Source organism: Callorhinchus milii, unplaced genomic scaffold, assembly GCF_018977255.1.
Source record: "Callorhinchus milii isolate IMCB2004 unplaced genomic scaffold, IMCB_Cmil_1.0 Scaffold4, whole genome shotgun sequence".
Classification (NCBI taxonomy): domain Eukaryota; kingdom Metazoa; phylum Chordata; class Chondrichthyes; order Chimaeriformes; family Callorhinchidae; genus Callorhinchus; species Callorhinchus milii.
The window spans coordinates 15,106,367-15,132,291 of NW_024704745.1; the positions used below are offsets into that span (position 1 = coordinate 15,106,367).

General features: G+C 40.7%; 1 protein-coding gene across 1 annotated transcript in view; it reads left to right on the forward strand.

The window, feature by feature from the left end:
- The window catches only part of LOC103187613 (integrator complex subunit 6), a 48,899-nt gene that overhangs the window by 21,330 nt on the left and 1,644 nt on the right, over positions 1-25,925 (forward strand). Inside the window, exons 8-17 of the mRNA XM_042333914.1 lie at positions 5,898-6,050; positions 9,473-9,605; positions 15,282-15,376; positions 17,975-18,085; positions 19,447-19,662; positions 21,167-21,293; positions 23,000-23,142; positions 23,387-23,636; positions 24,441-24,821; positions 25,694-25,787. Of these exons, the coding sequence (XP_042189848.1) occupies positions 5,898-6,050; positions 9,473-9,605; positions 15,282-15,376; positions 17,975-18,085; positions 19,447-19,662; positions 21,167-21,293; positions 23,000-23,142; positions 23,387-23,636; positions 24,441-24,821; positions 25,694-25,787 (1,703 nt within the window). The remainder of the gene's footprint in view (positions 1-5,897; positions 6,051-9,472; positions 9,606-15,281; positions 15,377-17,974; positions 18,086-19,446; positions 19,663-21,166; positions 21,294-22,999; positions 23,143-23,386; positions 23,637-24,440; positions 24,822-25,693; positions 25,788-25,925) is intronic.

The following is a 25,925-nucleotide window of genomic DNA, read 5'->3' on the forward strand; positions in this document are numbered from 1 at the left end:
AGCCCTTTAAGAATCTTATATGTTTCAATAAGATCTCTCCTAATTCTCCTGTACTCTAGAGAATATAGCCCTAGTCTATTCAGCCTATCCTCATAGGTCAGTCCCCTCATCCCAGGAACTAACCGAGTGAATCTACGCTGCACCCCCTCTATGGCAAGTATGTCCTTTTTTAACTAAGGAGACCAAAACTGCACACAATACTCTAGGTCCAGTCTCACCAAGCCCCTATACAGTTGCAGCAAGACTTCCCTATTCTTGTACTCTAAGCCTTTTGCAATGAACGCTAACATGCCGTTCGTCGTCTTAGTTGCTTGCTGCACCTGCAAACTAACTTTTTGAGACTAGTGTACAAGGACACCCAAATCCCTCTGAACACTAACACGATCTAATCTCTCCCCTCTAGAAAATAATCTGTTTTTCTATTTTTTCTACCTAGGTAAATAATTTCACACTTCCCCACATTAAATTCCATCTGCCACCTACTTGCCCACTCCCCTAGTCTATCTATATCCCGTTGCAATCTTTTTGCATCATCCTCAGAGCTTACTCTCCCACCTAGTTTAGTGTCATCCGCGAATTTAGATACGTTACATTCAATGTCCTCGTCTAGATCATTGATGTAAATTGTAAATAGCTGAGGCCCAAGCACTGATCCTTGTGGCACTCCACTAGTCACATCCTGCCAATTCGAGAATGACCCGTTTATCCCTACTCTCTGTTTTCTACCCGTTAGCCACTCTTCAATCCATGCTAATATGTTCCCATTAATCCCGTGGGCCTTAACCTTGTGCAATAGCCTTTTGTGTGGCACTTTGTCAAATGCCTTTTTAAAATCTAAATATACTACATCTACTGGTTCCCCCTATCTAACCTGCTAGATACATCTTCAAAAAACTCTAAAAGATTAGTTAAGCATGACTTCCCTTTTGTAAAGCCATGTTGACTCTGCCTAATCTTGTTATGGTCTTCCAGGAATCCCATAACGACATCTTTAATTAAGGACTCAAGAATTTTCCCTACCACTGATGTCAGACTAACTGGTCTATAGTTCCCCATCTTTTCTCTCCCACCCTTCTTAATAGTGGTGTTACGTTTGCAGTCTTCCAATCAACGGGAACCGTTCCAGAATCCAGAGAATTTTGGAAGATCAAAGACAAGCCATCCACTATCTCAGTAGCCTAAAACCCTAGGATGTACGCCATGAGGTCCAGGAGATTTATCAGTTTTAAGACCTGACAATTTACCTAAAACCATTTATTTACTAATATTAATTCCCCCAAGTTGCTTGCTAACATTGTCTTTTTGGTTCCCCTCTATTCTTGGTAGGTTTTCAGTGTCTTCTAAGGTGAAGACAGTAGCAAAGTACTTGTTTAATGACTCTGCCATGTCTTTGTCCCCTACTATAATTCCCCCCGTCTCTGCCTGTAACGGACCCACATTTACCTTTGACAGCCTCTTCCTCTTTATATATTTATAAAAACTCTTGCAGTCTGTCTTTATGTTCCTCGCTAGTTTGCCCTCATATTCCATTTTCTCCCTCTTAATCACTTTTTTGGTTCTCCTTTGTTGATCCCTAAAGTTCTCCCAATCCTCGGGTTTACTACTCATCTTAGCTGTTTTATAGGCTTCTTCCTTTAACTTTATACTTTCCCTAACTGCTCTAGTTAGCCACGGTTGGGTCACCTTTCCCGTGGCATTTTTATTCCTCAAAGGAATACGTGCTCGCTGGGAATTTTGCACTATCTCCTGAAACGTCATTGCTGGTCTACTGTCAAATCCTTAAGTCTAATTTCCCAGTTTATTTTGGCTAAATCCTCTCTCATACCAGCAAAATTGGCTCTACTTAAATTTAAAACCTTTGCTTCGGACTTAACTACTTCTCTCTCTAACTTAATGCTAAATTCTATCATATTATGATCACTTTGCCGTAGAGGAGCCTTAATTTCCAGTTTACTGATCAGCTCTGCTTCATTGCACAAAACAAGGTCTAATGTGGCCTGTTCCCTGGTTGGCTCCTCAGTATACTGATCTAGATAATTATCCCTAATACATTCTGTAAACTCTTCTTCTATCATACTTTTCCCAATTTGGTTGTCCCAATCTATGTGCAGATTAAAATCACCCACAATTAATGTTTTTCCTTTACTACATGCTCTGCTAATTTCCTGATTTATACCTTGAGAGATACTGTGACTGCTGTTCGGGGGTCTATAAACTACTCCCACTGGAGTTTTCTGTCCCTTGTTGTTACATACCTCTACTCATACTGATTCTACTTCCTGGTTTTCTGATTTAAAATCTTTCCTCTCTACTGTTTTTATCCCATCCTTTATCCCCTCTCCCTCATCGTTTACCACATTGCCTATCTTTTCTATACGCCACATACCCAGGAATATTTAGCTCCCACCTTTGATCTCCCTATAACCATGTCTCGGTAATGGCTACCAGATCATACCCGTTTGTTTCTATTTGTGCATTTAACTCATCTATCTTGTTTCGAATACTTCGCGCATTCAGATATAGCACCTTTAATTCTGACTTTGGGCTATTAGTCCTATTCACCAGTACCCTATCCCTGGGCTTCCTTTCCCCGCTTGACACACTTTGCTCATCTCCCTGGTTAATCTGCTCTCCCACTTTCATCGTTCCTAATTTTAATTGTGATGGATTACATGTGATTGATTTTAACCCCCCCCCCCCACTTAGTAGTTTAAAGCCCTGTCTACCTCCCTATTTATTTGTGTTCCAGGACATTTGTCCCAGCCCTGTTTAGGTGGAGTCCATTCCTTTGGAATAGCTCCTGTCTCCCCCAATACTGGTGCCAGTGGCCTATAAAGTGAAACCCCTGCCCTCCGCACCATTCTTTTAGCCAGGTATTCAGTTCTTTAATTTTTTTTGCCTGCACCAATTTGCCCCTGGCTCAGGTAATAATCCCGATATTAATACCTTCGAAGTTCTACTCTTTAGCTTAACTCCCAATTCCCGGAACTTGCTCCTCAACATGTTCCTACCTGTCCTACCTACATCATCGGTCCCTATGTGAATCATAACTATCGGATCCACTCCCTCCTGCTTCAAATTTTTCTCCAGCCCAGAAGTGACGTCCTTCACCCTGGCCCCAGGAAGGCAACAGAGTCTTCTTGTCTCCCTGCAACGGTTGCAGAAAAGTGCGTCAGTCTTCCTGACTGTCTCATCCCCAATTACCACTATTCTCCTTCTGACTATTCCCAGTGTGACCTCCTGTATAGAGGTGTTGGGGTAAGTTTGCCCATCTTCCTCACAGACTTCCTTGTCCACACAGGTTGTAAGTATTTCATACCTTTTGGACAAGGTTAAAGCCTGGGGTTCCTCTGCCCCTCTCTTTCGGATCCCCTTACGCCCCTGTCTGACCGTCATCCAGTCCTGTCCGTGGCTGGTAACGGAATGTTCTCTGCGACTCGGGGGAGTGTCTGGCTCCAGGATGAAACTGTCCAGGAAGCTCACCCCATCTCTAATGCTGCGCAGTGTCTCCACCTGAGACTCCAGCTCAGCTATTCCAAGCTGGAGCTTCTTCAGTTGCAGATATTTGCTGCAGATGAAGTCGCCCGGGCTCAGGTTGCCCTCCATCAACTCCCACATACCACATTCCTCACACAGCACCTGCCAGGCCATTCTCTCCTCTCACTCTCTTTATCCCTGTGTTATTGTCGTTTAGAAGATATACTTCCCCCTCTGCACCTAATTCCCACTCGCAGCCAATTCCTTCTCACTCTGGCCGTAGCTCACTCTGGGCTCTCTGCTCGAGTAAGGCTCTCGCAGCTATCCCCTTTTTATACCCTCTGGGTGCAACCAGTTTCCACTTTACATACTTTAAAAGGAGTTCCCACATGAGCCTAAACGTGAAATTATTCTGAACAGACTTAACTGCAGTACCACTGCTGTTCAGGCCAATTACCTATCAGATATCAAGTACTAGATGAGTTATGACTTTCCACAGCTCAGAATCAACAAGAATATCGCTCTCCTGCTTAAGGTGCTACTGCGTTTATATAATATGTTCAGTTTTGGCCACGCAATCTTATGAGGGATGTACCATAGAAACCGGTATAAGGTGCATAAAATTCAAACCCACCTGAAACTGGTTGTGATCACGAATGACTAATTGGGGAGCGCTTCCACATCGTGACCAGTGACGTTGGCTACACTTGCGGGATGCTAGCCGGCTTGATCAGCAATGTCCCACTTGAAATTGCATTGTCTTGGTTCAAAATGTTTCATTGCACACCAGAAGATTAACCCTTTTGTGGGTGCAGATAAGTTAAGAAGTGGAGTACTGTAGCTTAGTGGTTTGAGCACTCGCCTCGTAAGTGAGAGACCTGTGTTCTATTCCCAGAAGGGCGAAACGTTGAGCATGTTTCCTTAATCCACACGCCTGTTTTTCTAGCAGTAAGTAGGAACCCCGTTGGTAGTCGATTGGCGGATCACTTTTCCGGGGTAATAATTTCTTGAAAAATAGTAAATTGATCACTTCAATCCACGACTGTTTGTGGGACACTGTTGTGCGCAATTGGTTGCCGCGTGTTGCTCACAAAGTATACAGTCACTTCACTTTACGGTATATTTTGTGAAGCGCTACATGATAAGGCGCTATCTCAAATGCAAAGATTATTATTATTATTGCACTTCAGATTTTGCAGTGGGTCACAGGTTTTGAAGGGAGTATGGTTTGGGATTAATGGTAAGAACATGTCGGTGTCCCCAACTCATTTGTGCTGTAAGCAAATCAATGTTATAAGAGCATTATAATACAATGCAAAATTACATTTGTACAGCGCCTTTCACATTGGGGGGGGGATGTCCCAAGGCGCGGACAGTCGGATTTGGGCCCAAGTGGGGTTGGGGTAATGGAAGGTAGGAGGGTGACCGAAGGTTGAAGAGGAGGGTCTTTTGATGTGCCTCAAAAGAGGCAAGGGAGGGAGCGAGGCGAAGGGAACGTGGGATGGAGTTCCAAAGGATGCGGGCAGAGAGGCTGAAGGCCCGACTGCCGTTGGTGGGGCAGGGAATGTGGAGCAGGCCATAACCTGCTGAGTAGAGGGAGCGGACAGGTTGATATGGGATTACCAGGTAGCAGAGGTAGGGAGGGGCAAGGACTTTGAGGGCCTTGAAAGTGAGGACGAGGATTTTGGAGTATCCCCTGGAGGATGGGGAGCCAGGCGAGGGTGGAGGTGATGGGGTCACGCGAGAGTGGAGGTGATGGTACGGGATTAGACACGAGCTGCAAAGTTCTAGATGATCTTGCTGTTGGGAAGAGTTGCGAAGGCTGACAAGCAGAGAGTTGGCGTAGTCGCGGCTAGTTGTGATGAACACATGAATGAGGGTTTTGGTGGCCTAATAGAGTTCTACTCTATTGCCTTTGGACCGTGTCCACTGATGGAATTCTGGGATGGAGCAATTCAGTTTTAAGCTACCTGGGTAGTTTATGTTGTAATCGTTTGAGTCAAGGTGGTTAAGGAGTGGTTGACTGATATAGAGATTTAAAAAATAATGATGGGAATTAACAACTTAGATTGTAACCTTTGCTAGAGTGAATCCAAAATAAGGCAACACAATCTTAAAGTTAGAGTTATGATGGTTAGCGGTGAGGTTACAACATTTTTCTTCATGTAGGTTCTGTGAAAATATTGATAACAGTCTCAGAATGCTGTGGCAACAGAATGATTCGGGATGTTTTCAAAGTAGGAGATGCTTAGGAAGGAAGGGTATTGAATGGTATAGTATTAAAAAACTGGTAGGGAAATGGTGTATCATGGTTGAGCAAGTATCCTCATGTTCCTAATCATCTCATGCTCCTAATATTATCAGTGACTTCTTAACATTTCAGTAAGTAACAATTCATTTTATTTGCATTCTTAAACCAGCCACCTCGTAATGCTCATCCTGTGCTGAAGTTTACCTGTGCTGATTGTGATCCAATGGTTATTGAAAAACTCCCTTTTGATAAATATGAGCTGGAACCTTCACCTTTAACCCAATATATTCTGGAACGTAAATCTCCTCACGCCTGCTGGCAGGTGAGTTAACCCATACTCTTTGTTTAGTTGTCTTTCATGTTGCAATTTTAAATGTGCAAATGTATGAAACCAATGGCCATTAATGCTGCAAGCAATCCTTTCTGGCTCTGCCTTTTCTCGTTCATGTCAGTGGTTGTTTTATGGTGTCCGTGATAAAGCGCAGCCCAGTTATAATGCACTTCTCTATAGTGCTGATTTGGTTATAATACAGTTCCAGTATGGACCTTATTTACTGTGCGTGCATGCAATCGGCCCACTTGCTTAGTTTAGCGAGGATTGTCCTTGCTTCAGTAGCAGGTGTTCCTCGAAGGTTGCAGCAGAGCAGAGGCAGCTTTACTCCGTAACTGGAAATAATATACCTAATTTACTATAGCTTGCTTTTACACTGGGTGGCTGAGATTGAGGAGGAAAAAATGTTTTTGTGTTTCAGCATGGACTTCTCTCATTCCAACAGAACTTGCATTTATATAGTGCCCTTCATGCGACAGCACCTCCCTTCCTCTCAAGTCTGCTCAAAACCGACTCTTCCCTTGTTCAGCCGGCTCCAGACTTCTGCACATCCCCTCTGCTCCACTGTCAGCGGCCGTGCTTTTAGCCATTATGCCCTGGAACTTGCTGCCTCAAACCCTCCATTTTGCCCCCTCTTTGCATGTCTTCAGATCACACCCTGAAGTGCTTCCTCTTCGACCTGTATAAGACCATCCCCCTTTCTCCCCAGCTCGGCATCAAGCTCTAACATTGTTAAGGGCTTAGAGAGGCTACACTGTGCCAAGAGTGCTGTATAAATGCTAGTTGTTTTTGTTGCTCAGCCTTCAGTGGTCCTATCCTCTGCAATTCTTATTTAATCATCAAACCAATTTGATTGGCTGTTGCTCTTCCTGCCTTCAAAAATTCCGAAAAACATATGTCTGACAGTGCCTTTGGTTAAACTTCTTAAATCCCTTTATTTCTTGGTTGGGTATCTCCCATTAGAACAGTGAAGTACTTTACCTGATAAGTGTAAGTAGCTTATCCAGTCAATGAGGACCATTTTTATTGCTGTGCTTTGGTTTCTGATTTGGTTTGCAATTGATTGCCTTTTTATCTCTCCATATAATTTCTACCAAATGAGTCAGTCAGGTGTTGATCTACTCAGTTCTTAGCACCGCTTCTCTGTCAGAAGGGTGTGGGTTCAAGTACTATGTCGGGACTTTGAGCTCACAATCCAGGTTGACACTCTAATACAGTTATGTGAATGTCATTGAATGGGACATTAAACACAGGTTCCATCTGGCCTGTTCAAGTAGATTTTAAAAGTTCCATAACATTGATCGCAAAGAAAAATGAGTTTCTCTCAGTGTCCTCACCAACTGTTCTCCAGATGAATTGGTCATTCACTTCAAAGCTGTTTCTGGGACCTGTTAAATTGGCTGTGGTATTGGTACTCTTGACAGCAATTACTTGCGAAGAAAATTTAGATGTTTTGACATTATCGGTTCTGCATCAAATGTCAGATTTATTATTTCAGTAGCTGAGCAAAATCAGCAGCCAATCGTAGTGGAGAGGAACAGGCCAGTGGAACAAGTTAATGTTAGCACAGGATACATGGCTTCAGCAATGTTAGGTAATAATCTGGGCAGCCGACAGGATCCAGCTCTGGAGATTGGACTCTGGTTCTGTTACTTGTTCCTGCTTGTTTTTGACTCAGATATATCTTTGGCACCAACCTTAAAAAGCTCCTCAGCTTTAATAATCAGGTTGCATCATCAGTACAGACGTACTAAGGAGGTTATGGACGTAAATTGTAACCCTGGTGATGTTTCATTTCCAGGATAGGGTATTCACTTAAAAGAACTTAGACTCACTTAAGGATTACAATCCAGGTCATCCATGAAAACATTCAGTTCGTGCCAGCAAGAATTGATGTTGGCTCCTTTGCAATTTTGAAAATTAGATATATCAAGGAAAAATACAAATTCTGCTTGTGCTATAGCCACATTGCATGACACTATCTGCAGTATAGATATATAGAGCAGTTCAGATTCTTCCATAAAGCATGATATCTTTTTCTCACTTATTCTGCAGAAAATTTAAACCCTCAGTCATCATATTACTTCAGTGTTCCAAACTGACTTCAGTATGAAGTCTTACAGTACATGGCCTCTGTTTTCTGTGCATGCTGCATAATTTATTTGAAAGAATGAAGAAGAATGTTGCGTTTCCTACCACAAAAGCAGTATTCCTCAAACTTTAAACCTTTGTGTACAAAACTCCCTGCCTGCCTGCTCTTGATTCTCTGCACAGTTGGATTTTCATGTTTTGTGTTTTGTGTAGAGCTGAGATGGTTCCAAAAGGATGTAGCAAAACGAGGGGGTGGGGTGGGGGGGGAATCAGTACAACTGATTTACTAGTGCAAGATACGTAAAGTGGCAGTATTCCGAGTTTTCTTCCATTTGGCGACTACTTATTGGTTGTACGTTGAAACTGATTGCACTTAATACACTAATTCTTGCTTAATGTCTCATTTGATAAGCCCCAAGTGAAATTGAACAGTGCAGACCCAGAAGGTCCCAGGTTCAATCTGGTCTATGGTGTTGGGTCATGTCAGTTGTGTAAGCAGTAGAGACACTGAATTGGACTTCACCCCAGCCTGATAGAGAGGAAAAATCATTCTGAGTTACCTCTCCTGATTATGATCCAGTGTTCCTCTCCCCCCACTCGCCATGTGTATGAACATGAGCTACTATGGGGGATCGATCTCCTATAAAATCATATGCCCCAGCATTAATCTCTGCCTTAAGATTACCTGGGTCTGAAAATTAACTAAACTGACATTTAGAGAATAGAAGGTATGCTAGTTCACTTTTATATTTTTTAAAAAATGCTAAGATATGCCATTCTAGCCATCTAAAAAAGGGATTCTAGGTGGGAATCAGGTTTGTTTCTCTTAATGCTTGAGTTGCAACTGATAAGTTTAATAGTAATTGGTAGCATAAGGTTTGGGAGGGAAGGGGTGCAAGACCTTTAATTGCTCATGTATTTATTGCTCATGTATTTATTGTCTGTGGCCCAAGGGGACTAAAAAAAACAAAGGAAGATTGTACCTAAGTAGGTAATGTCTGCTGAAACATACACCTAATAAGCACCTTAATTAATAAACAACAAGATTACATTTGTACAGCGGCTTTCACGTCGGGAGGACGTCCCAAGGCGCTGGACAGTACACAGGATTTCAGACCCGAGCTGGGGTTAGGGGGGAGGGGAAGGGGGGTGACCAATGGCATGGTCGAAGAGGAGGGTTTTTAGGCGGAACTTGAAGGAAACTAAGGAGGGGGCGAGGCGGAGTGATTGGGGGATAAGCCGATCAGAAAACAACTTGAGTTCCAAACCTGTCATGAAACTTTGTGTGATATTAATTCTAACCGATCGACTTGTCATTCCAGGTGTATGTGAACAACAGTGGGAAGTATAGTGACCTGGGTCATCCTTTTGGTTATCTAAAAGCTAGTACAGCTTTGAATTGTGTTAACCTTTTTGTGATGCCTTACAACTACCCTGTACTACTTCCACTTTTAGGTAAGTATGTTTTACGAGGATTCTAATAGAGGACGAGGTTTTGAGATTAAGTTAACAAAAATGCTCATCTGTTCCATGAATTCTTTTCCAATCTTGTTCCAAGCTCTAAGATCTTTATTAGTGCCTCATTTTGCCATGACCAAAGTTGCTGCATTATTTTTCTTCTATAAATGCAAATGCACCAATTGTCCTTTTAAATTGGAGGAAGTTGGGATTTATTTACTTACTTAAGCAGGAAGCAGGTTTTTGAATTACTTACTATAAAGCTGAGAAAACCAAATTTCATAAGATTAACTCTAATGGGAAATGGTGCAATTTTCATTTTAGAAATGGAACCATATTTGTGCAAAACACCTTTAATAGTTCATGCAAATCAAATTTCTTAAAATATAAGATCACTTAGGTCTGAAAATTAACTAAACTGACATTTAGGGAGTATAAAGCACGCTAGTTCCCTTTTATATTTTTTTAAAAATGCTTTTAAAAAGGTATAAAAGATATACCTTTTGTAGCCATCTAGAAGTGCACAATAGGGAATTGGGTTTTCTTCTCTTAATGCTTGAGATGCAGCTGATAAGTTTAAAAGTAATTGGTAGCAAAAAGTTTGGAAGTGAAGGGGTGCAAGAACTTTGATGTATTTATTGCTCATGTGAGCGAGATCAGTTGTTTGTGGTCTGATGAGAGAATACCCATGTAGTACCAGTCCGCGTAGTAATACGTTTGTGTAGTAATGCACATTACTGGTGCAATATCTTTCAATAGATACTGGCATTACATTTATTTAATTAATGATAACAATTACATACTTGGAAACTAGTACCGTTTCAAATACAACTGTCTGATGCTCTTAGCTTTTGGGGAAAGCATGGTTAAATGATTTCAGAATTTTGAGAATTGTGAAATGCTTCTCATTTCAAAATTTAAAAGCAAAATCAGATGGTGTAGCACACTGCTCTGGAGTAGTTCACACTCATGATTGTCTGTATCTTGTGTTCCGGATTTTGAACATGGCATCAAGAGTGAAAGACTTGCTTTCTCATGTAAAGGATGGAATTTAAAAAGTTGTTACCTTGGGTTGTTAACAATCTATCAAAGAGCAGTACACGCTAAAGACATGCGTTGATTAACATTTCAAGTAATAAACAAAAATGGGAAAAATATTCTTCTATGGATCCAAAATCTCTTGACAGTCATTGAAGTGCTGAAATCAATTGAGGTGATAGAATATTAGATTTCATTAGAAGTGCTTGCTGCTGTTTAGAGCTGCTATTTAATACAAGTAGGATGACTGCAGCTACATATCCCAACCCAAATGTCAGTCCATTTTAATCCTTTCAGATAACTAAGTTAGTTCTATATTATTGGAACCTAATGTATCTGCAAAGCAATTAAAACTCAGTGTTTTGTCTATTTCCAGTTGTACTAAATCCAATTGCATATTCTTTCCCAGAGTAGTTAGTGTTATACATTGATCTGAATACTTTATCATTGGTGTTAATTTTTTTTCAGCACATTGAGTGAATCTTGTGTTTGCTCAGTCGTAGAAATTGGAAAAAGTTGCTCATTATTGGTCATGCTTGCAAAATTGGTATAACATTATTTTTAGATTTGTGAAACAGAACAGGTTTTGAATCTTTACTTTTCACCCATGGTATTGCTAAGTGCTGCATTCATTTGTTCTACCTGAATCTAATGATGGTATATGTGTATGTCTTTACATGTCCGGAGAAATGCAATCAGCACCAACTGGGCCTGACCAATAAGCCTCTCTCTCGACTTCCTCTGACAGTCAGAAAACATGGTTCATTGGTCGACACCAAGGCCCGCCATTGCTGTTGCATTGTTTCATGGGTAGGTAACTTTTGCTGAACTTGGGTGTTTTGTTATGCTGTTTTTTTGCAAAATGCAATTGTTTTCCCCCACTCCCCCACTTTCCCCACTCAGCTCATTTGGATTTCTTCCTATAGTTGGTTTATTGCTTTTGTATAATTGAATCCTGGATTATACATCTGTATTTAACAGGATGTGTGAAAACCTATTGGCACCAAATATTGCAGCTGCAGGCACACTGCACCTATTTTTAGAGCAATTTTATTGTTCATGAAGATTGATATGGAACCTGACAATTGGATATTTGAGGCAAGATCATATTTCATCTGAACGCCTTTGGTGGGATGGGTGAGATGAAATTGCCTAATGGCACTTTCTTGCACTTCTATGATGAAGTCCTGCTAAGTATAGGAAAGCTAGATTGAACAGTGAATGAAAAACTAAAACAATGAGATTCATATTGAACCTTTGGATTGCTAGCAGGTCCAGGGAAGTCCCCATCTCATTGGTCTCACTGGTTATATAAGTTGTCAGAGCACATACTTTGATATTGATATGAACTTTTTTTTAGAGAAACAAATGGCAGCAATAGTTTTAGTATAATTTTAACCGTAAATGATAAAAATTGCACTTAATCACAGTTTAATTAAAACTTGTAAGCACTTCAGTTCTAGGTCCTTTCTTCCTCCCTCCCTACAGCACAACCTGCACAGCTGGATGCCATATTTGTTCCTGACTTGTATCACGCTGTCTTCACAAGTTTTGGTGACTAATACTGAAACAAAATGAGACCCAGAAAGCTTTTCTAAATCTTCATTTGCAGGATGATATGTTGTCAGATCACTACATTTCTTTCCCAACCACTTAGGAGGTCTTGAAGAAGCAGCCTGGTGTCTACGCAGAATCTTTGTTCCCCGTTATATTTTCTACTCTGATCTCTTTTCTCCTCTCCCCCCCCAAATAAAGAGGCTTACGTGTGAGCGGTGTAGAAATTAATATTTTTGTGTCTTTAAATTGAATTGTTGCTTATATTGAGTTCATATAATCTTTGCTTGAGAGCATGATTGATAGTGTTCTGAAGTTTAGAGTGTTGGGGAGTGGCGAAGGGGAGAAATGGTCTCCACTTGCAATTGAACCACAGAAATATTGTTTAAAATCTCATCTAGGCCTTGATGCACGTTTAGTCTCTATTTAACTCACCATTCTGGATAACTTAGGAAAGCATGGAAAAGTCCTCACAGTATTGCATGTATTTTGGCACCAATCCTAGATTCTTACATTGACATCTTAAAACTTCCTAATATGGCTGTATGAATGAAAACATTTACTACCATTAACAGTTATTACTGTGAATCACTTTGAAAGATTTGGATGTGATAAGGTGCTACAAAAATGCAAGTTTATTTTGCGTGCAATAAATATTTCTTTCAAACAAACAGGAAATCTAAGGAACTAATAATTTTAGTTCCTGACCATCAAACCAACTATATTGGTAATGCTACTGGCAAAGCCAGCTTACCATTTGGAGCTTTGCTGGGACTCACCTTCTAAGGTCCCAGGTTATTGATGTAAGTGGTGGGAAGGAACTGCTCATATCAGAGTTTGTAGCTGGCATTTGCGGGATGTATCTAGGAGCAGAACAGAATTGCTACGCTGACTGCATATTGCTGTGCAATTGTACTGTACTTTAATTGAGTCAGCAAATCAGGATTGGCTCCCAGGTCAACCTCGTGCATCTTTTCCCTAAACTGAACAGTATATTTATCACGCTATTTTCCTTCCATGTTAGTTGGAGTACTTTGAACAGAAAGCATAATAGTAGCTGGAGCAAATTTAAGATCATACCAAACCAAATTAAAGGGGAGGTTCAGATAACAAATTCGCTAAGGCAGATCAGTAGATTCTTTTAAAAAGGAATTAGATAAATTCTTCCAGAGGAGGAATATTAAAGTGAGCAGGAGACTGAGGTTATAATGGCTGTAGGAGAAAAACACCAGTGTAGATGTGATGGGCCGCATAGTCTGTGTGTGTTCTGTGACATTCTCTGAATTCCATTTCTTACCCCAGCCATCTTTGTAGCTCCTCTGATAGAAAGTGCCAGGCTTTGTGTTGCAGAGCCACACCAACTAGGAACTGGGTTGAAAGTGTCTAATTTAAGTTTGCATGGAGTCTTACAGCCATCAGAGAGGGGAAACCATTCCAAGCACTGATTTGACTCTTGTTCTAGGTTGAAAGAACAGTGTCACTAGTCCTGTAAATTTTTCTTATTTTTTCTCTATCCTGTAGGTGTTAAGGCTTTTTCCCCTCGTATTGGAGCACAGTTCAACGACATGCTAAGCAAGTTAAATATGACAACATTTCTTTACACAGAGTTATGAGAATGTGTAATGGATTGCCCAAGATGGCCAAACACTACTGACATGTTTAAAAGGGATAGATACTTGAGAAGTGAGGGGAATGAGGGATAAAGAGAAAAGGTGGAGAAATTGGATTATAAATGGCTGCCTTCTGTGCTGTATAATTCTATGATTCTATACAGCAAGTTGTTCGAATCTGGAATACACTGCCTGAAAGGCTGGAGGAAGCAGAATCAATAACAACTTTCAAGAGAGAAGTGGATAGTTATTTGGGGGGGGGGGGGACAAATTTGCAAGGCTATGGGGAGAGAGTGGGGGAGTGGGATTGATTTGCATAGCTCTTTCAAAGAGTGGGCACGATGGACTGAATGGCCTCCTGTGCTGCATGATTGTATGTGTATACAGGAGTCATCACTGCAGAGAGATGAGGTGTAGGATCCGAAGCTGATTTTATGTGGGTTCCTCTCTAACCTGGAAAGCTAAGATGACAACAGCTTGCTTTTATGTAGCGCCGTCCATGCAGAATAGCGTCTCAGAGTTCTGTACAATGGTGGGGCTGGATGCCGAGCCAATGATGAATGAACATAGGTGCGATTAAAGAGGTAGATCTTCAGATGGGATTTAATGGTAAAGAGAGGTTGAGGCGGCGGAATTGAGACATGGAGTTCCGGAGATCAGTGGGTGAATCAGTGGACTCAAATTTGCAAGAATATGGGAAAAGAGCGGGGGAGTGGGACTGATTGGGTAGTTCTTCCATAGAGCCAAATGGCCTCCTTCTGTGCTGTAATACTCTGATTCTATGAAGATACGGCCACTGATGATGACGTGGAAGGGTTGGGGGATGCGCAAGCAGGCTTGTGTTAGCTGAGCGAAGGTTGTGGGCAGAGTAATGGGGTACGGGCAGGTCAGAGAGGTAGGGTGGTGGCTGGGGCATGAAGGAATCTGCAAGAGATGAGGATCTTGATGTCAAAAAGACTAGTTGTACCCTTAGTGCTGAGCAGACCAAGATGGGGTGCATCATATGTGTGGATCATTTTTATTTTGATCTACAGATTTCTGATGCTTCTGACATACACTTTGTAGTAAATAGAAAGCTTAGAATTTGGGAATAAAGGTCTAGTGCCCTGATACCCAAAATTTCTGAGATTAGGTGTATTTAAAAATATATTGCAGCTCAAGGTTGGGTGTTCAAAGTGCAGCAACAGGTGTTCCTGGTCTGAGATGTGCCAGGTGGAGGCTATGGTATGGAGATGTTTAAAGACGTTATCAGTAGTTGCATACCTCTCAGCAGTCTGCCCGGTAATGGTTTGAAAGCACAGAATGCAAAAAAAAAACAATTGGGGAAAAGACTAATGGTGTATGCCCTTTATATCAGGATGAAGACCATCAAGGAAAAAACGTTAAAGAATTGGAATCCATTTGTTTACATAAATCTGACCTAAAAATATTTTGTGTATCTCCATTATTTGATTTCGTTTTTGTTTTGCAGACGATTTGTTCAAAGTGCATAAATTGAAACCACCTATCAAATGGCGGCAGGCGTTTGAAAATTACCTGAAGACGATGCCTCCTTATTATCTTGGGGTATGTTTAAGATGTTATGCCTTTCTTTTTTAGATCAGCTTACAAAGTGGATATGGAAACGAACATCTTGAAACCTAAGTACTGTATTTGGTTTGCAGTCAGCTGAGCAATTTTTGTCCTATAGCTTTCGAGAATGAAGCCTCATCAGTCAGATCAAGCCTTATTGGACTTTAACAATACATCTCAGAGAAAAAGAGAGGATAACCCAGAAGCCTGACTCAGTTCTTCCAGATTAAATGCTGTGCAAAGAGGGTGAATAATGTGGGCCCTTGACCATTTATTAGAACTCCAGCATATTCCTTGCTTTGAGCTGGTAGAAGGATTTCCAGCTGCATGTGAGAGTTCATAGTCTCCGTATGTACAGTAGAGAGATGTTGAGTGGAGACTTATGAAGAGGTTAAATGGGATACTGGGTTTGTTCTCTCAGTGTTTACTTGCTTTCATTTTTGCTTCATTTCTCTTTGTACTATATTGCTCTTGTACTGACAGATTTAGGCTATGGGGAGTGGTCCCACGTTAGGTGCAGTTTAGTGGTACAGTAATTATTGCTTGAGCTATGGAGTGGGTGCAGAGTTTAGCATATCTACAGATTGTCTCGCTGACTGTTTCCATTTTGTATCGCTGAGCTTGTGGTATGATTTCTTCTGTACCCCCCCTTTGTCTATACCCTGCTGTTATTTGTGGCCTATTCTTGGATTGCCTTTTACACTTTACATATAATTACTGAACATTTAGTCCCACCAATTCAAGAATGATTTAGAATTAAGCCAGTTCAGTGCCTGATATTTTAGCAACATTTTTTGTTAAACAATCCCCTTGATGTTGGAAATGATATCTTGAGGATTATTGCATCATCTAAATTTTCAGTCCTGGGGTATAGAATATATATTTTTAAAAACTAATTTCCTGATAACTCATATTAGGCTGTGTTTAGGATTGTAGAGCAAATGCTAGAATTAATACAACATTTTTTTTACAAAGAAAGGCTCTACTCTGTTTCTGAGAGAGTGAGTTTATGTGCAATAAAAAGGCCCAGTGCTGACAGGCTGGGAGCATTGCCAGTCTATAATGTGGACTTCAGCTAAGACGATCTAATTGGTCTTTTCTGTTAAGGTAATAATGTTAAAGATAATAAGGTAATAATGAGTCCTGTAGCTCAGTGGTAAAAGCACTTGCCTTGCAAGCGAGACACCTGAGTTCAATTCCAGACAGGGCGAAACCTTGGGCAAGTTTCCTTACTTCACACGCCTAATATTAATCCCTCCAAAACAAAACAATAATAAATTGGTCATTTTCAATTCACAACTGGTTGTGGGACATTGCTATGCGCAATTGGCTGATTAATGGTGTCTGCCAGTTGTGGGCAGAGGAAGGGGAGCTGGGTGGGGAGGGGTTTGAGGCTTGAGGTGGTGGGTTTCATCAGGGTGATGGAGGATGAGAGAGAGGAAGGAGATATGAGGGCAAAGGAACGTAGGGGGGAGCTGAGGGTGGGGTGGAAGGAGACAGAATGGCATGGTGGTAGGGGTCATGGGGCAGGAGGATGAGGCTGCCAGGAGAATAAAATGAAAATATAAGACTAAACATAGTCTAAAGCATTTCATAAACATATTAAACATTACAATACTAATACAGGTTTGAAACTGGAAGTAAGTTATAATAACCCTTGCATTTGATATAGTGCATTCACATCTGGAGGATGTCAAAGTGCTTCACAGGATTCACTGTAAAGAGTAGCAACCATACTTTTGTAGGTGAACATGGAGATGAGTTGCGCACAGCAATAACCTACAAACAGGCATGAAGTGAATGTTAATTTTATTTGGGGGATTGTTGGCCAGGATACAGGAGAAACTCCCTTCTCTTTAAGTAGCACCATGGGATTTGTATTGTTCACTTGGATGGGGGGATGGGATTCGGCTTAATATCTTGTCCATTAGGACACCTCCAACAATGCAGGAGATCCCTGTATGTATAGGAGTGCAATCCTATGAGTTCAATATCATGACATGTGGATTGAATTCATAGCCTTCTGACTCAGATGTGAGAGTTGTATACAACTTGGGGAGTCCTGTAGCTCAGTGGTTAGAGCACTCGCTTTGCAAGCGAGAGACCTGAGTTCAATTCCAGGCAGCAAAACCTTAGCAAGTTTCCTTACTCCACACAGAGCCTAATAATAATCCCTCCAAAAAACCAAAAACAATAATAAATTGGCCATTTTCAGTCTACGCCTGTTTGTGGGACATTGCTGTGCGCAATTGGCTGCCGCATTCGTCCACAAATATACAGTCAATTCACTTTACAGTGTCTTCTGTGAAGCGCTTTGGGACGTCCTCCCGACGTGAAAAGTGCTATATCAAATGCAAGGATTATTATTATTACAGTGCCCAAGGGATAAGGCAAACTGTTAGAAATCAGTTTGCGTGTGTACTTCAGCTGTTTGAGTGATTTACGTTTATATAGCTCACTTCACATCAGGAAGACGTTTCAAAGGGCTTTACGCAGCTGGCTGGGCACCTTGAATCAAATGTAGCCTTCAAAAATAAAAATGTTTTGTTGTCGTACTGCACTAAATTCTGTATTGTTAAATTTTATCAACAGCCTTTGAAAAAGGCCATGAGAATGATGGGAGCTCCTAACCTGATTGCGGAAGGTGTGGATTATGGTCTTAGCTACAGTGTCATTTCTTACCTCAAAAAGCTTAGTCAGCAGGTAAGATGTGAAACTTTGGAAAATATTTCTTAATTTTGTTCCTGCTGCGCTGAATTCTAAATGGCCAAACTCCTGACGTCAGTTATTTGGTCAACAGTTCTTGGTTGGGTTGTGAGAGATTGGAATCTTACTCTGCTGAATTCAATACATCTCCCTTTCCTTTTTACCTTTTAATGCACTTGATCACATCAAAGCCTCCTGATGGAATACTAATAAATCTTCTCCCATAGAGGTTAGCTCAAATCAAATTATAATCACGACTGGGATAGAAATCTGGCATTATAAAACTAAAGTGCATCAATAGTGCAACTGTGTCTCTTGATGTAGAACTATTGTAGTATTAAATTAGAGCTGCGTAAAATTGTATATTGTAACTGGTAAAGGAGAAGGAAAGCTTTAGGGGAAACTATTGAAAAAAGGCCTTTCTTTCTGGAGAGACATTTTGGGCAAAGACAAAGTACTTCTATTAAAATAAAGATTTCCGATAGGTTGATGATTATCTTGTTTAAAGTTGCTCATTTTAGTTTAAGCCTTATGAAGACCCTCCATTTTTTCTTAGTTTGCCTCCTGAATCATTCTAGTAAAGTTAGCTACAATAAGTGTTCCACCTTTATTCTTGTGGCTCCATTGGCTAATTGGATATCAGTGCACAATATTTGGTTGATTGAATCATGGGGATATATTTAGTATTTTTTTCCTGAGGGAACAACCACCAATATTTTCCATGGAACAAAACAGATTAGGTTAGGTGATTTGTGGAGAAAAACACGGCTATAAGAATCGGTGGGACTTTCCTCTGAAAGAGTGCGGTGGGGTTTGTATTGCTAGAGTAGATACTATTTCATTTTATTATTTTGAGCTACTCCTACGCTGAATTCAGAGATGAAACCAACCAGTTTCTATATTTCATTCCACTCCCTTAGAAACCACCTGCCAGGTTTTGCAGGGACTCCTTAGTTTCAGTTAAAGTTATCCAAAGTATGAACAGAAAACAGAAAAAAGTAGCAATGTCTGTGGAAGGAACTCTTATCTATCCAAATAATTTCTTCTTTGCATAGATCAGGTTTAGAATGATTAATTAGTCCCGATTTCTCTGCTCCCTTTGATGTCATGTTGGGTAAAGTGTAACACAATGACACACATGCCAGAGTGTTGCTCGATTTCATTTGGGAAGCGTTCCTTTACATCACTTATAATCGCTTTACTCTGTATTTTACTATTCAGCAGATGTTATTTTTGCCTAAAGCTTTCTATTCTTTAATGCCTTGCTCGCATATATTGGAGTTGAAGTTTAAACCAATGTTCATTGTTTAACACTACCTTTATTCTCCCTTCTTCAACCCTGTTTTTCCCCCAAATAGGCTAAGCTTGAATCTGATCGAATCATTAGTTCAGTTGGAAAGAAGCCAGTTCAGGAATCTGGCATTAAGGTGAAACAAGGAAGCAGCAGTCTGTCCTTAGTGCATCCTAAAGACTTCAAACAATTTCTAATGCAAATCAGTGGAGAGCTTCCTTATAGGCACCTCGATTTAAATGTGAAAGAGTTTAGTGGATTCCAAATTGGGATCCTGAACAAGGTAAGAATACTGTGATTTTTAAGACCTGAAGTTTTCACTCTTGCGGGACTTTAGTGGGAAAAACAGATATAAATGCAAGTTGCTGTATTTGAGGTTGTAGGGTCAGAAGAATTGTCAGAGGTTGATTGTTTGATCCCAGACTTTGGATTAAAAGATTTCATTACCCAGCTATCAGTGGAGGAAACCATATAAACAATCACGCAACTCATTACGCCGCTACCAAACATACCAGCTGCCAGTCAAAACTTTATTTCCTGCGCCTCCCTCAAACAGAATGACACATGTGCACCCCAACACTCAGTACAGCATGGCTCTTGTAGTCATGAGACTGTGTTCCGGTCATCACATGAATGAGCAAATTTCCCATTCATAATACACATTGGTGGGTATCCTTCGCTCTTCACATGATCAGGCATTCCCCGACCCCTTGCTCACCACGTGATCAGGTGACCCTTCTCTCAGTCCAAACCTTCTCACTCCCGCTGCAATTTGAGATGACGTTGCTGTTTTTCCCTGGGAGGGAGGGTGTGGAGAGCGTTGGGGTGTGCAATTTCGATGTTCGTTTTGACCTGGCAGCTGGTAAATTTGGTAGTGGCAAGTGCTGTCGCTGCATTACAAGATGCGGGATTGTTAAAATAGTGCAGATAAATTTAAGTGGATTTATTAGGAAATTCAACAGGACTTGGGCAGATGTACGATTTAGGTAATTATACGATTTGCACAGATCAGACTTCTGTGAGTTTTACAGTAGTTGCTGATTTCAGATCTGAACAGCAAATGGAAGCTTTCTGCTGTTCAAGCAGACGAGATGCCCTGCTGGCCTTTTGATGTTTCAGTTAAATAGTTTAGCTTTTGTCTGTCTTGCTTGTGTGAGTGGCAGTAAGGATAGTGGGGACTGATAATGAGACAATGTGTTTAGTGCTGCACCATTTACTTTATTGAACCATTTCCTGCTTCCACGCATGCACACAGGGCCTGATATGATTGTTTCTTACTTAGAAGGCTGTGTACTGGCAGTTTTCTGAGACTGAATAACTGCTGCATCAGGATGTACAGAGTGGTTGAAAGAATAGCTTACAGATGTTTCAGGAGATAGCTCTGGGGCCAGGAGGGAACATTTGCCAGAGGGGTGATGGGTTGCCTGTTCAGAGTGTTATTCAGACCCGTCTTGAAGTGTCTTAAATTATTAAACGAGCATTGCCTGCAAATTGATGTAACCTGACTACTCTAATCTTGGCTAGCGGAAGCATCGAGAAGTAAAATATTGTACTGGCAAACTTATTAAGTTTATTCGGTATAGAATTTTACTGCAGATATTTTAAATGTGTTGTGTAAAGGTCTGTAATGATAATTTATATTTTACACTTTTTAAAATGTCTGATAATAGTTTATACATTGATTTTCTTATGTTTTCCCGAAATAAGCAGCATTGATTGTGAATAAAACATCCTAATTTTAAAATGGAGAGGCAGTATTTTAGTTGAGTGTCTATTTTGTTTTGTAGGATTTGAAACCTCAGAATTATAAGAATCCATACGACATACCTCGGCGAAATCTTTTAGATCAACTAACAAGAATGAGGTTAAATCTGCTGAAAACAGTACATGCTCCATTGAAAGGCCATGACGAAGGTAGCTGAATAACATTTTCTTTCTCATTAAATCGGTGAAAGGGCAGGAAAATAAATATCCTCATAACATTGCCTTGTGTATTCCAGTGAGTTTTTTTTATTCTCATCTCCTTCATATTACTCAAAGGCAATGTTATGAGGATATTTATTTTCTTGCTCTTTCACCGATTTTCCTGCTCTTTCACCGAATTTCTCCTGGTGTCATGGGCAGCAATCCACCCCTCAGACCTGCATTGCAGTGTAGCCTAGACTATACAAGTGTTCCATCAGAATTTCAGTTTTTTGAAGAATCTGGTCACTATTTGTGTAGCACCTTTCACGTTGGAAGGACATCCCAAGGCGCTGGACAGTCAGTGTTTTACAAGTTAAAAATCCTGAATTAGGGATATGAACTTATTACCTTGTGTCTCAGATGACTGAAAGAGGTCGGTCTTGAGTTGGACCTTGAGAGAGGGAGAAAGTCAAATGAACCCTAGGATGGAATCATAGAATATTACAGCACAGAAGGAGGCCATTCTGCCCCTTCGTGCCTGTGGAAGAGCTTGGAAGATCTACCCAATCAGTCCCACTCACCCACTCTTTCCCCATATCCCTGTAAATGTTTCTTTTTCAATGGAGTTCTAGAGAGTATGCTTGTGTCCTGGGACTCACTGTTACCAGAAGTGCAGAACTTTGCCAGCACAGGTTGCCTGGTGTCTTGCACGTGTGCTGAAAGCCAGCTGGTTAGCTGCAACTGCTTTTGGGTGTTTCTAGCAGTAATGGTCACAGCTGACAGACAGGCCAGCCTCCTGCATACAGTAAGACTACCCCAGGGTTAACATCAGCAGATTCACCTGATGACTTGGAGGCTTGTCTAACAGTCATTTTTGTTTTCATGGACCCGTTGTAATGCGGTGTCTGATTCTTATGGACTCAAACTGTTGAGTTGTAAACTGGGTTGCCCTGTATCTTGTAACTCCTAGTTCCCACAGATACTACTTATTGCTCACTTTCCAGAGTTGCAGGCAATGTCTGTTCATTTTATGTTTTCATGTACTTTTTTATTGTATAATTTGTGTTCAGTTCTTAAATATATTTGCCCACAAAATATACAGTCAATTCACTTTACAGTATCTTCTGTGAAGCACTTTGAGATGTCTAGAAAATGTGATAAGGTGTTATATCAAATCCAAGTATTATTATTAAATATTGGGAATAAAGTCACGATCCTGTGTCTACAATGCAGCCAGCTAATATCATTAAGGAGTTACAATTCCGGAAATAATTTTGATAGCTTTGATTTGCTGGTCTGGATGTTTTAAAATTTCACTGAAGTTGTAAAACACCAGTATAAACAACTACAAGATTACATTTGTATAGCGCCTTTCACGTCGGGAGGACGTCCCAAGGCGCTGGACAGAGTAACAGCATTTCAGACCCGAGCTGGGGTCAGGGGGGGTGGAAGGGAGGGCATGGTCGAAGAAGAGGGTCTTGAGGTGGGAGTTGAAGGAGTCTAAGCAGGGGGCGAGGTGGAGTAACTGGGGGATGGAATTCCAGAGGTTGGGGCAGAGTGGCTGAAGGCTCTCCCGCCAATAGCGGAGCAGGTGGGTCGGGGGACGTGGAGCAGGCCAGAGCCGGCTGAGCGGAGGGAACGAGCGGGTTGGTAGGGGGTTAGGAGGTCGCAGGGTAAAGTAGGCTTTACTCATTGATTTGTTTATTTTCCTGTAGATGAAGCACACAGTGTCCCAATAGCACAAATGGGCAATTACCAGGAATACCTCAAACACGTACCTTCTCCACTTCGTGAACTTGACTCGGATCAACCCAGACGACAGCATACCTTTGGAAATCCTTTCAAACTTGACAAGAAGGTGTGAACCCATAATATTATGAATGGTGTACTTCATTCTGTCGTTTGGCTGCACGGACTTTACGGTTTGAAATAGTGGATCTCTTAGGTTAATAAGAGATGCGTTAATGACTTTAATTCCTACTCTATGTTAGTTACATGGAGGATGGAAAGCTGTATAAGAGTTAGAAAATGCGTACATTATTAGTTCAGCAAAAATACTTTTCTTTTGTGGGTAACTAATGTTGCAAACTCCTACAATGCAGGGAATGATGATTGATGAAGCAGATGAGTTTGTGTCAGGACCTCAGAACAAAAACAAACGACTAATGGAACCAAACATGGTGGGAGTTCCTAAGCGCCGCCGATGTATGTCACCTTTATTGAAAGGACGTCCGTCAACACCGCCAATAGTGGCGAATCACATTGGTGCTAATCACATTGGAGGCAAGGGCTCTCCACCTGTATCACCTACACAGTCACAGGTGGACCTTGTAAAGCCAGAAACTGGTAAAGGTAAGAGAGCTTCAACTGAATTGCTATTGGGATCTAATTTGCAATACTGTGAATATTCTGTGTAATCATGTAGCACAGTGGTTAGACCTGCGTTCGATTCCCGGTAGGGCGAAATGCTGGGCAAATTTCCTTACTCCACGCTCCTCAGTTTACCTAGCAGTAAGTAGGAACCCGGTTGTTAGTCGATTGGTGGATCGCTTTTCCGGGATTAATAATCCCTTAAAAATAATAATAATAATTTGGTCACTCAATTTCACGACTGTTTGTGGGACGATTGTTTGTTTAGCTGATCCAGACAAAGCGGAAAAGGTTCAATCTGATAAATATTGAATTAGCTGATCTAAACCTGGGGTGCTATAATTAATGAACCTGAACATTCTATTATGTTGGGGTCATCAAGATGAGAAATGGCTCTGTTGCGAACATTTTCCTCTGTCATCTTGCAGCAGACTCATTTTATATTAATGATCGCGTCCTTTTCACTGTACCTTTATCTCGGAGCTCAGTTTTTTGTCTCTTTGCACTTCTATTTATGCATTTAAATATCTGCAACCTCACTCCCAGAGCCCGTTACTATAATCCGTTGAGAATTTAACTTTTTAGTTTCTAATTGAGCGATATTAATAATAAATTGGTCACTTAATCCATGACTTTGTGGAACACAATTGTTTTGTGAGATACTGCTGTGTGCAATTGGCTGCCGCGTTTCACCCACAAAATATACAGTCAATTCACTTTGCAGTATATTCTGTATAAGTGCAAAGATTATTATTATACTTCTGTATTTGTTATTTTTCTTTGCAGAAGCTGAAGAAAACCACACTGTATTTGGTGACTATGTTGAGAACCATATTGCAGATGCTCTTCCAACAGGTGCAATTCTAGCTCAGGGATTAGAGTCAGCACCACCTTTGACATGCCCAGAATCTGACTCTGTGGAATCCACAGAAGAATTAGTGAATCATGGCAAAGAAATAGACTATGATCTTTCAGTGGTAAATAACAATTCTGTAAACACCATTGAAATTAACCACGAGGATTCAGGGGACAGTGAACTGTGTCACGATGGAATTTTGCACAGGTCGTCACCAAATTCTATCAAAACACTTAACTTGTCAAAGCAAGAAGAGACAAATGCAGAACTGAAGACACAAATTTTTAAAGAGATCCGGAAACCAGGCAGGCGTGAGTATAATTTGGAAGTTTTAAGTATCATCCATATATTCCTTTACATTTGAATAATGATCTACTGCTGATGTACTCGACAATGGAACAAGAATAAAAATCTGCATCTTGATGGTATCATGGATATCATGATATGTACCTTTGACACCTGTGCTCACCAGGAGTTCCCAGACCTGTCTTTGCTTAGAAACCCCACTATTGAACTGCTATCCTTCCAAATACAAAGGTGGGATCCCAAAAACAAAGATTAAGGTAGCCAAATCTTTTTGAAAAAACCAGAGCTCAAACAGTGAAATTAATATTCCATCTTTTCCATCCAACAACTTTTCAACCTTTCCTCTTCCAAACCATGATCTGGATTGAAATAATACTAATGTAAATAGGAGCATTCATCAGTGCAAATAACATTATAGTCTGGTGTTTTTAGATACGATGAGGGAAGGAATGTCTTTCAAAGCGGGTTTCTTATTTGTTTTTTAAAAAAGTATATACTTGGTATGAAGTAAACATTTCTTTGGACACATTTGCTAAAAATGGAAAGAGATGTTCTGGGGTCGTATGAAGTGTGCAGAAATGCTGCATAGTTGGGGCTTTTGAAATTCATATTGAAATTAATTCTCAGGTAATTGCAGCATGCCAAAATAAAGTTAGATTTTTTTTGCTTGAAATTCTATTTGAAAGAACATTATGGTACATTTGTGTAGTTGTAGTATCATTGAACATTTGGTTTAATGGGCCTGTGTTCCCTAATGAAGATAACTATTCTAAACTATTTCTCTGCTCACAAGTTTAATCTATTCTAGAGTATATGCATTTGAATCTTTCAAAGAAATCGCTGTGAAAGATTCAGCCATGTTTTCTCTCTTTCATAGATTATGAAAACATCTTCTATCTATTGAAACTAGTGCAAGGCAGCCTAGAAACCCGTATGATGTTTGTGCATAATGTTATTAAAGAAGCAGCACGGTAAGTTCTTACACTGTTGTTACAAGAAGATTGATTGATTTCAGGTTGCATATTGTATGCTCTTCTCTCCCTTCCCCGTCCATATCCATATTATGCATTTTGTTTCTATTGATAACTGCTGGCACTTCAAATATATTG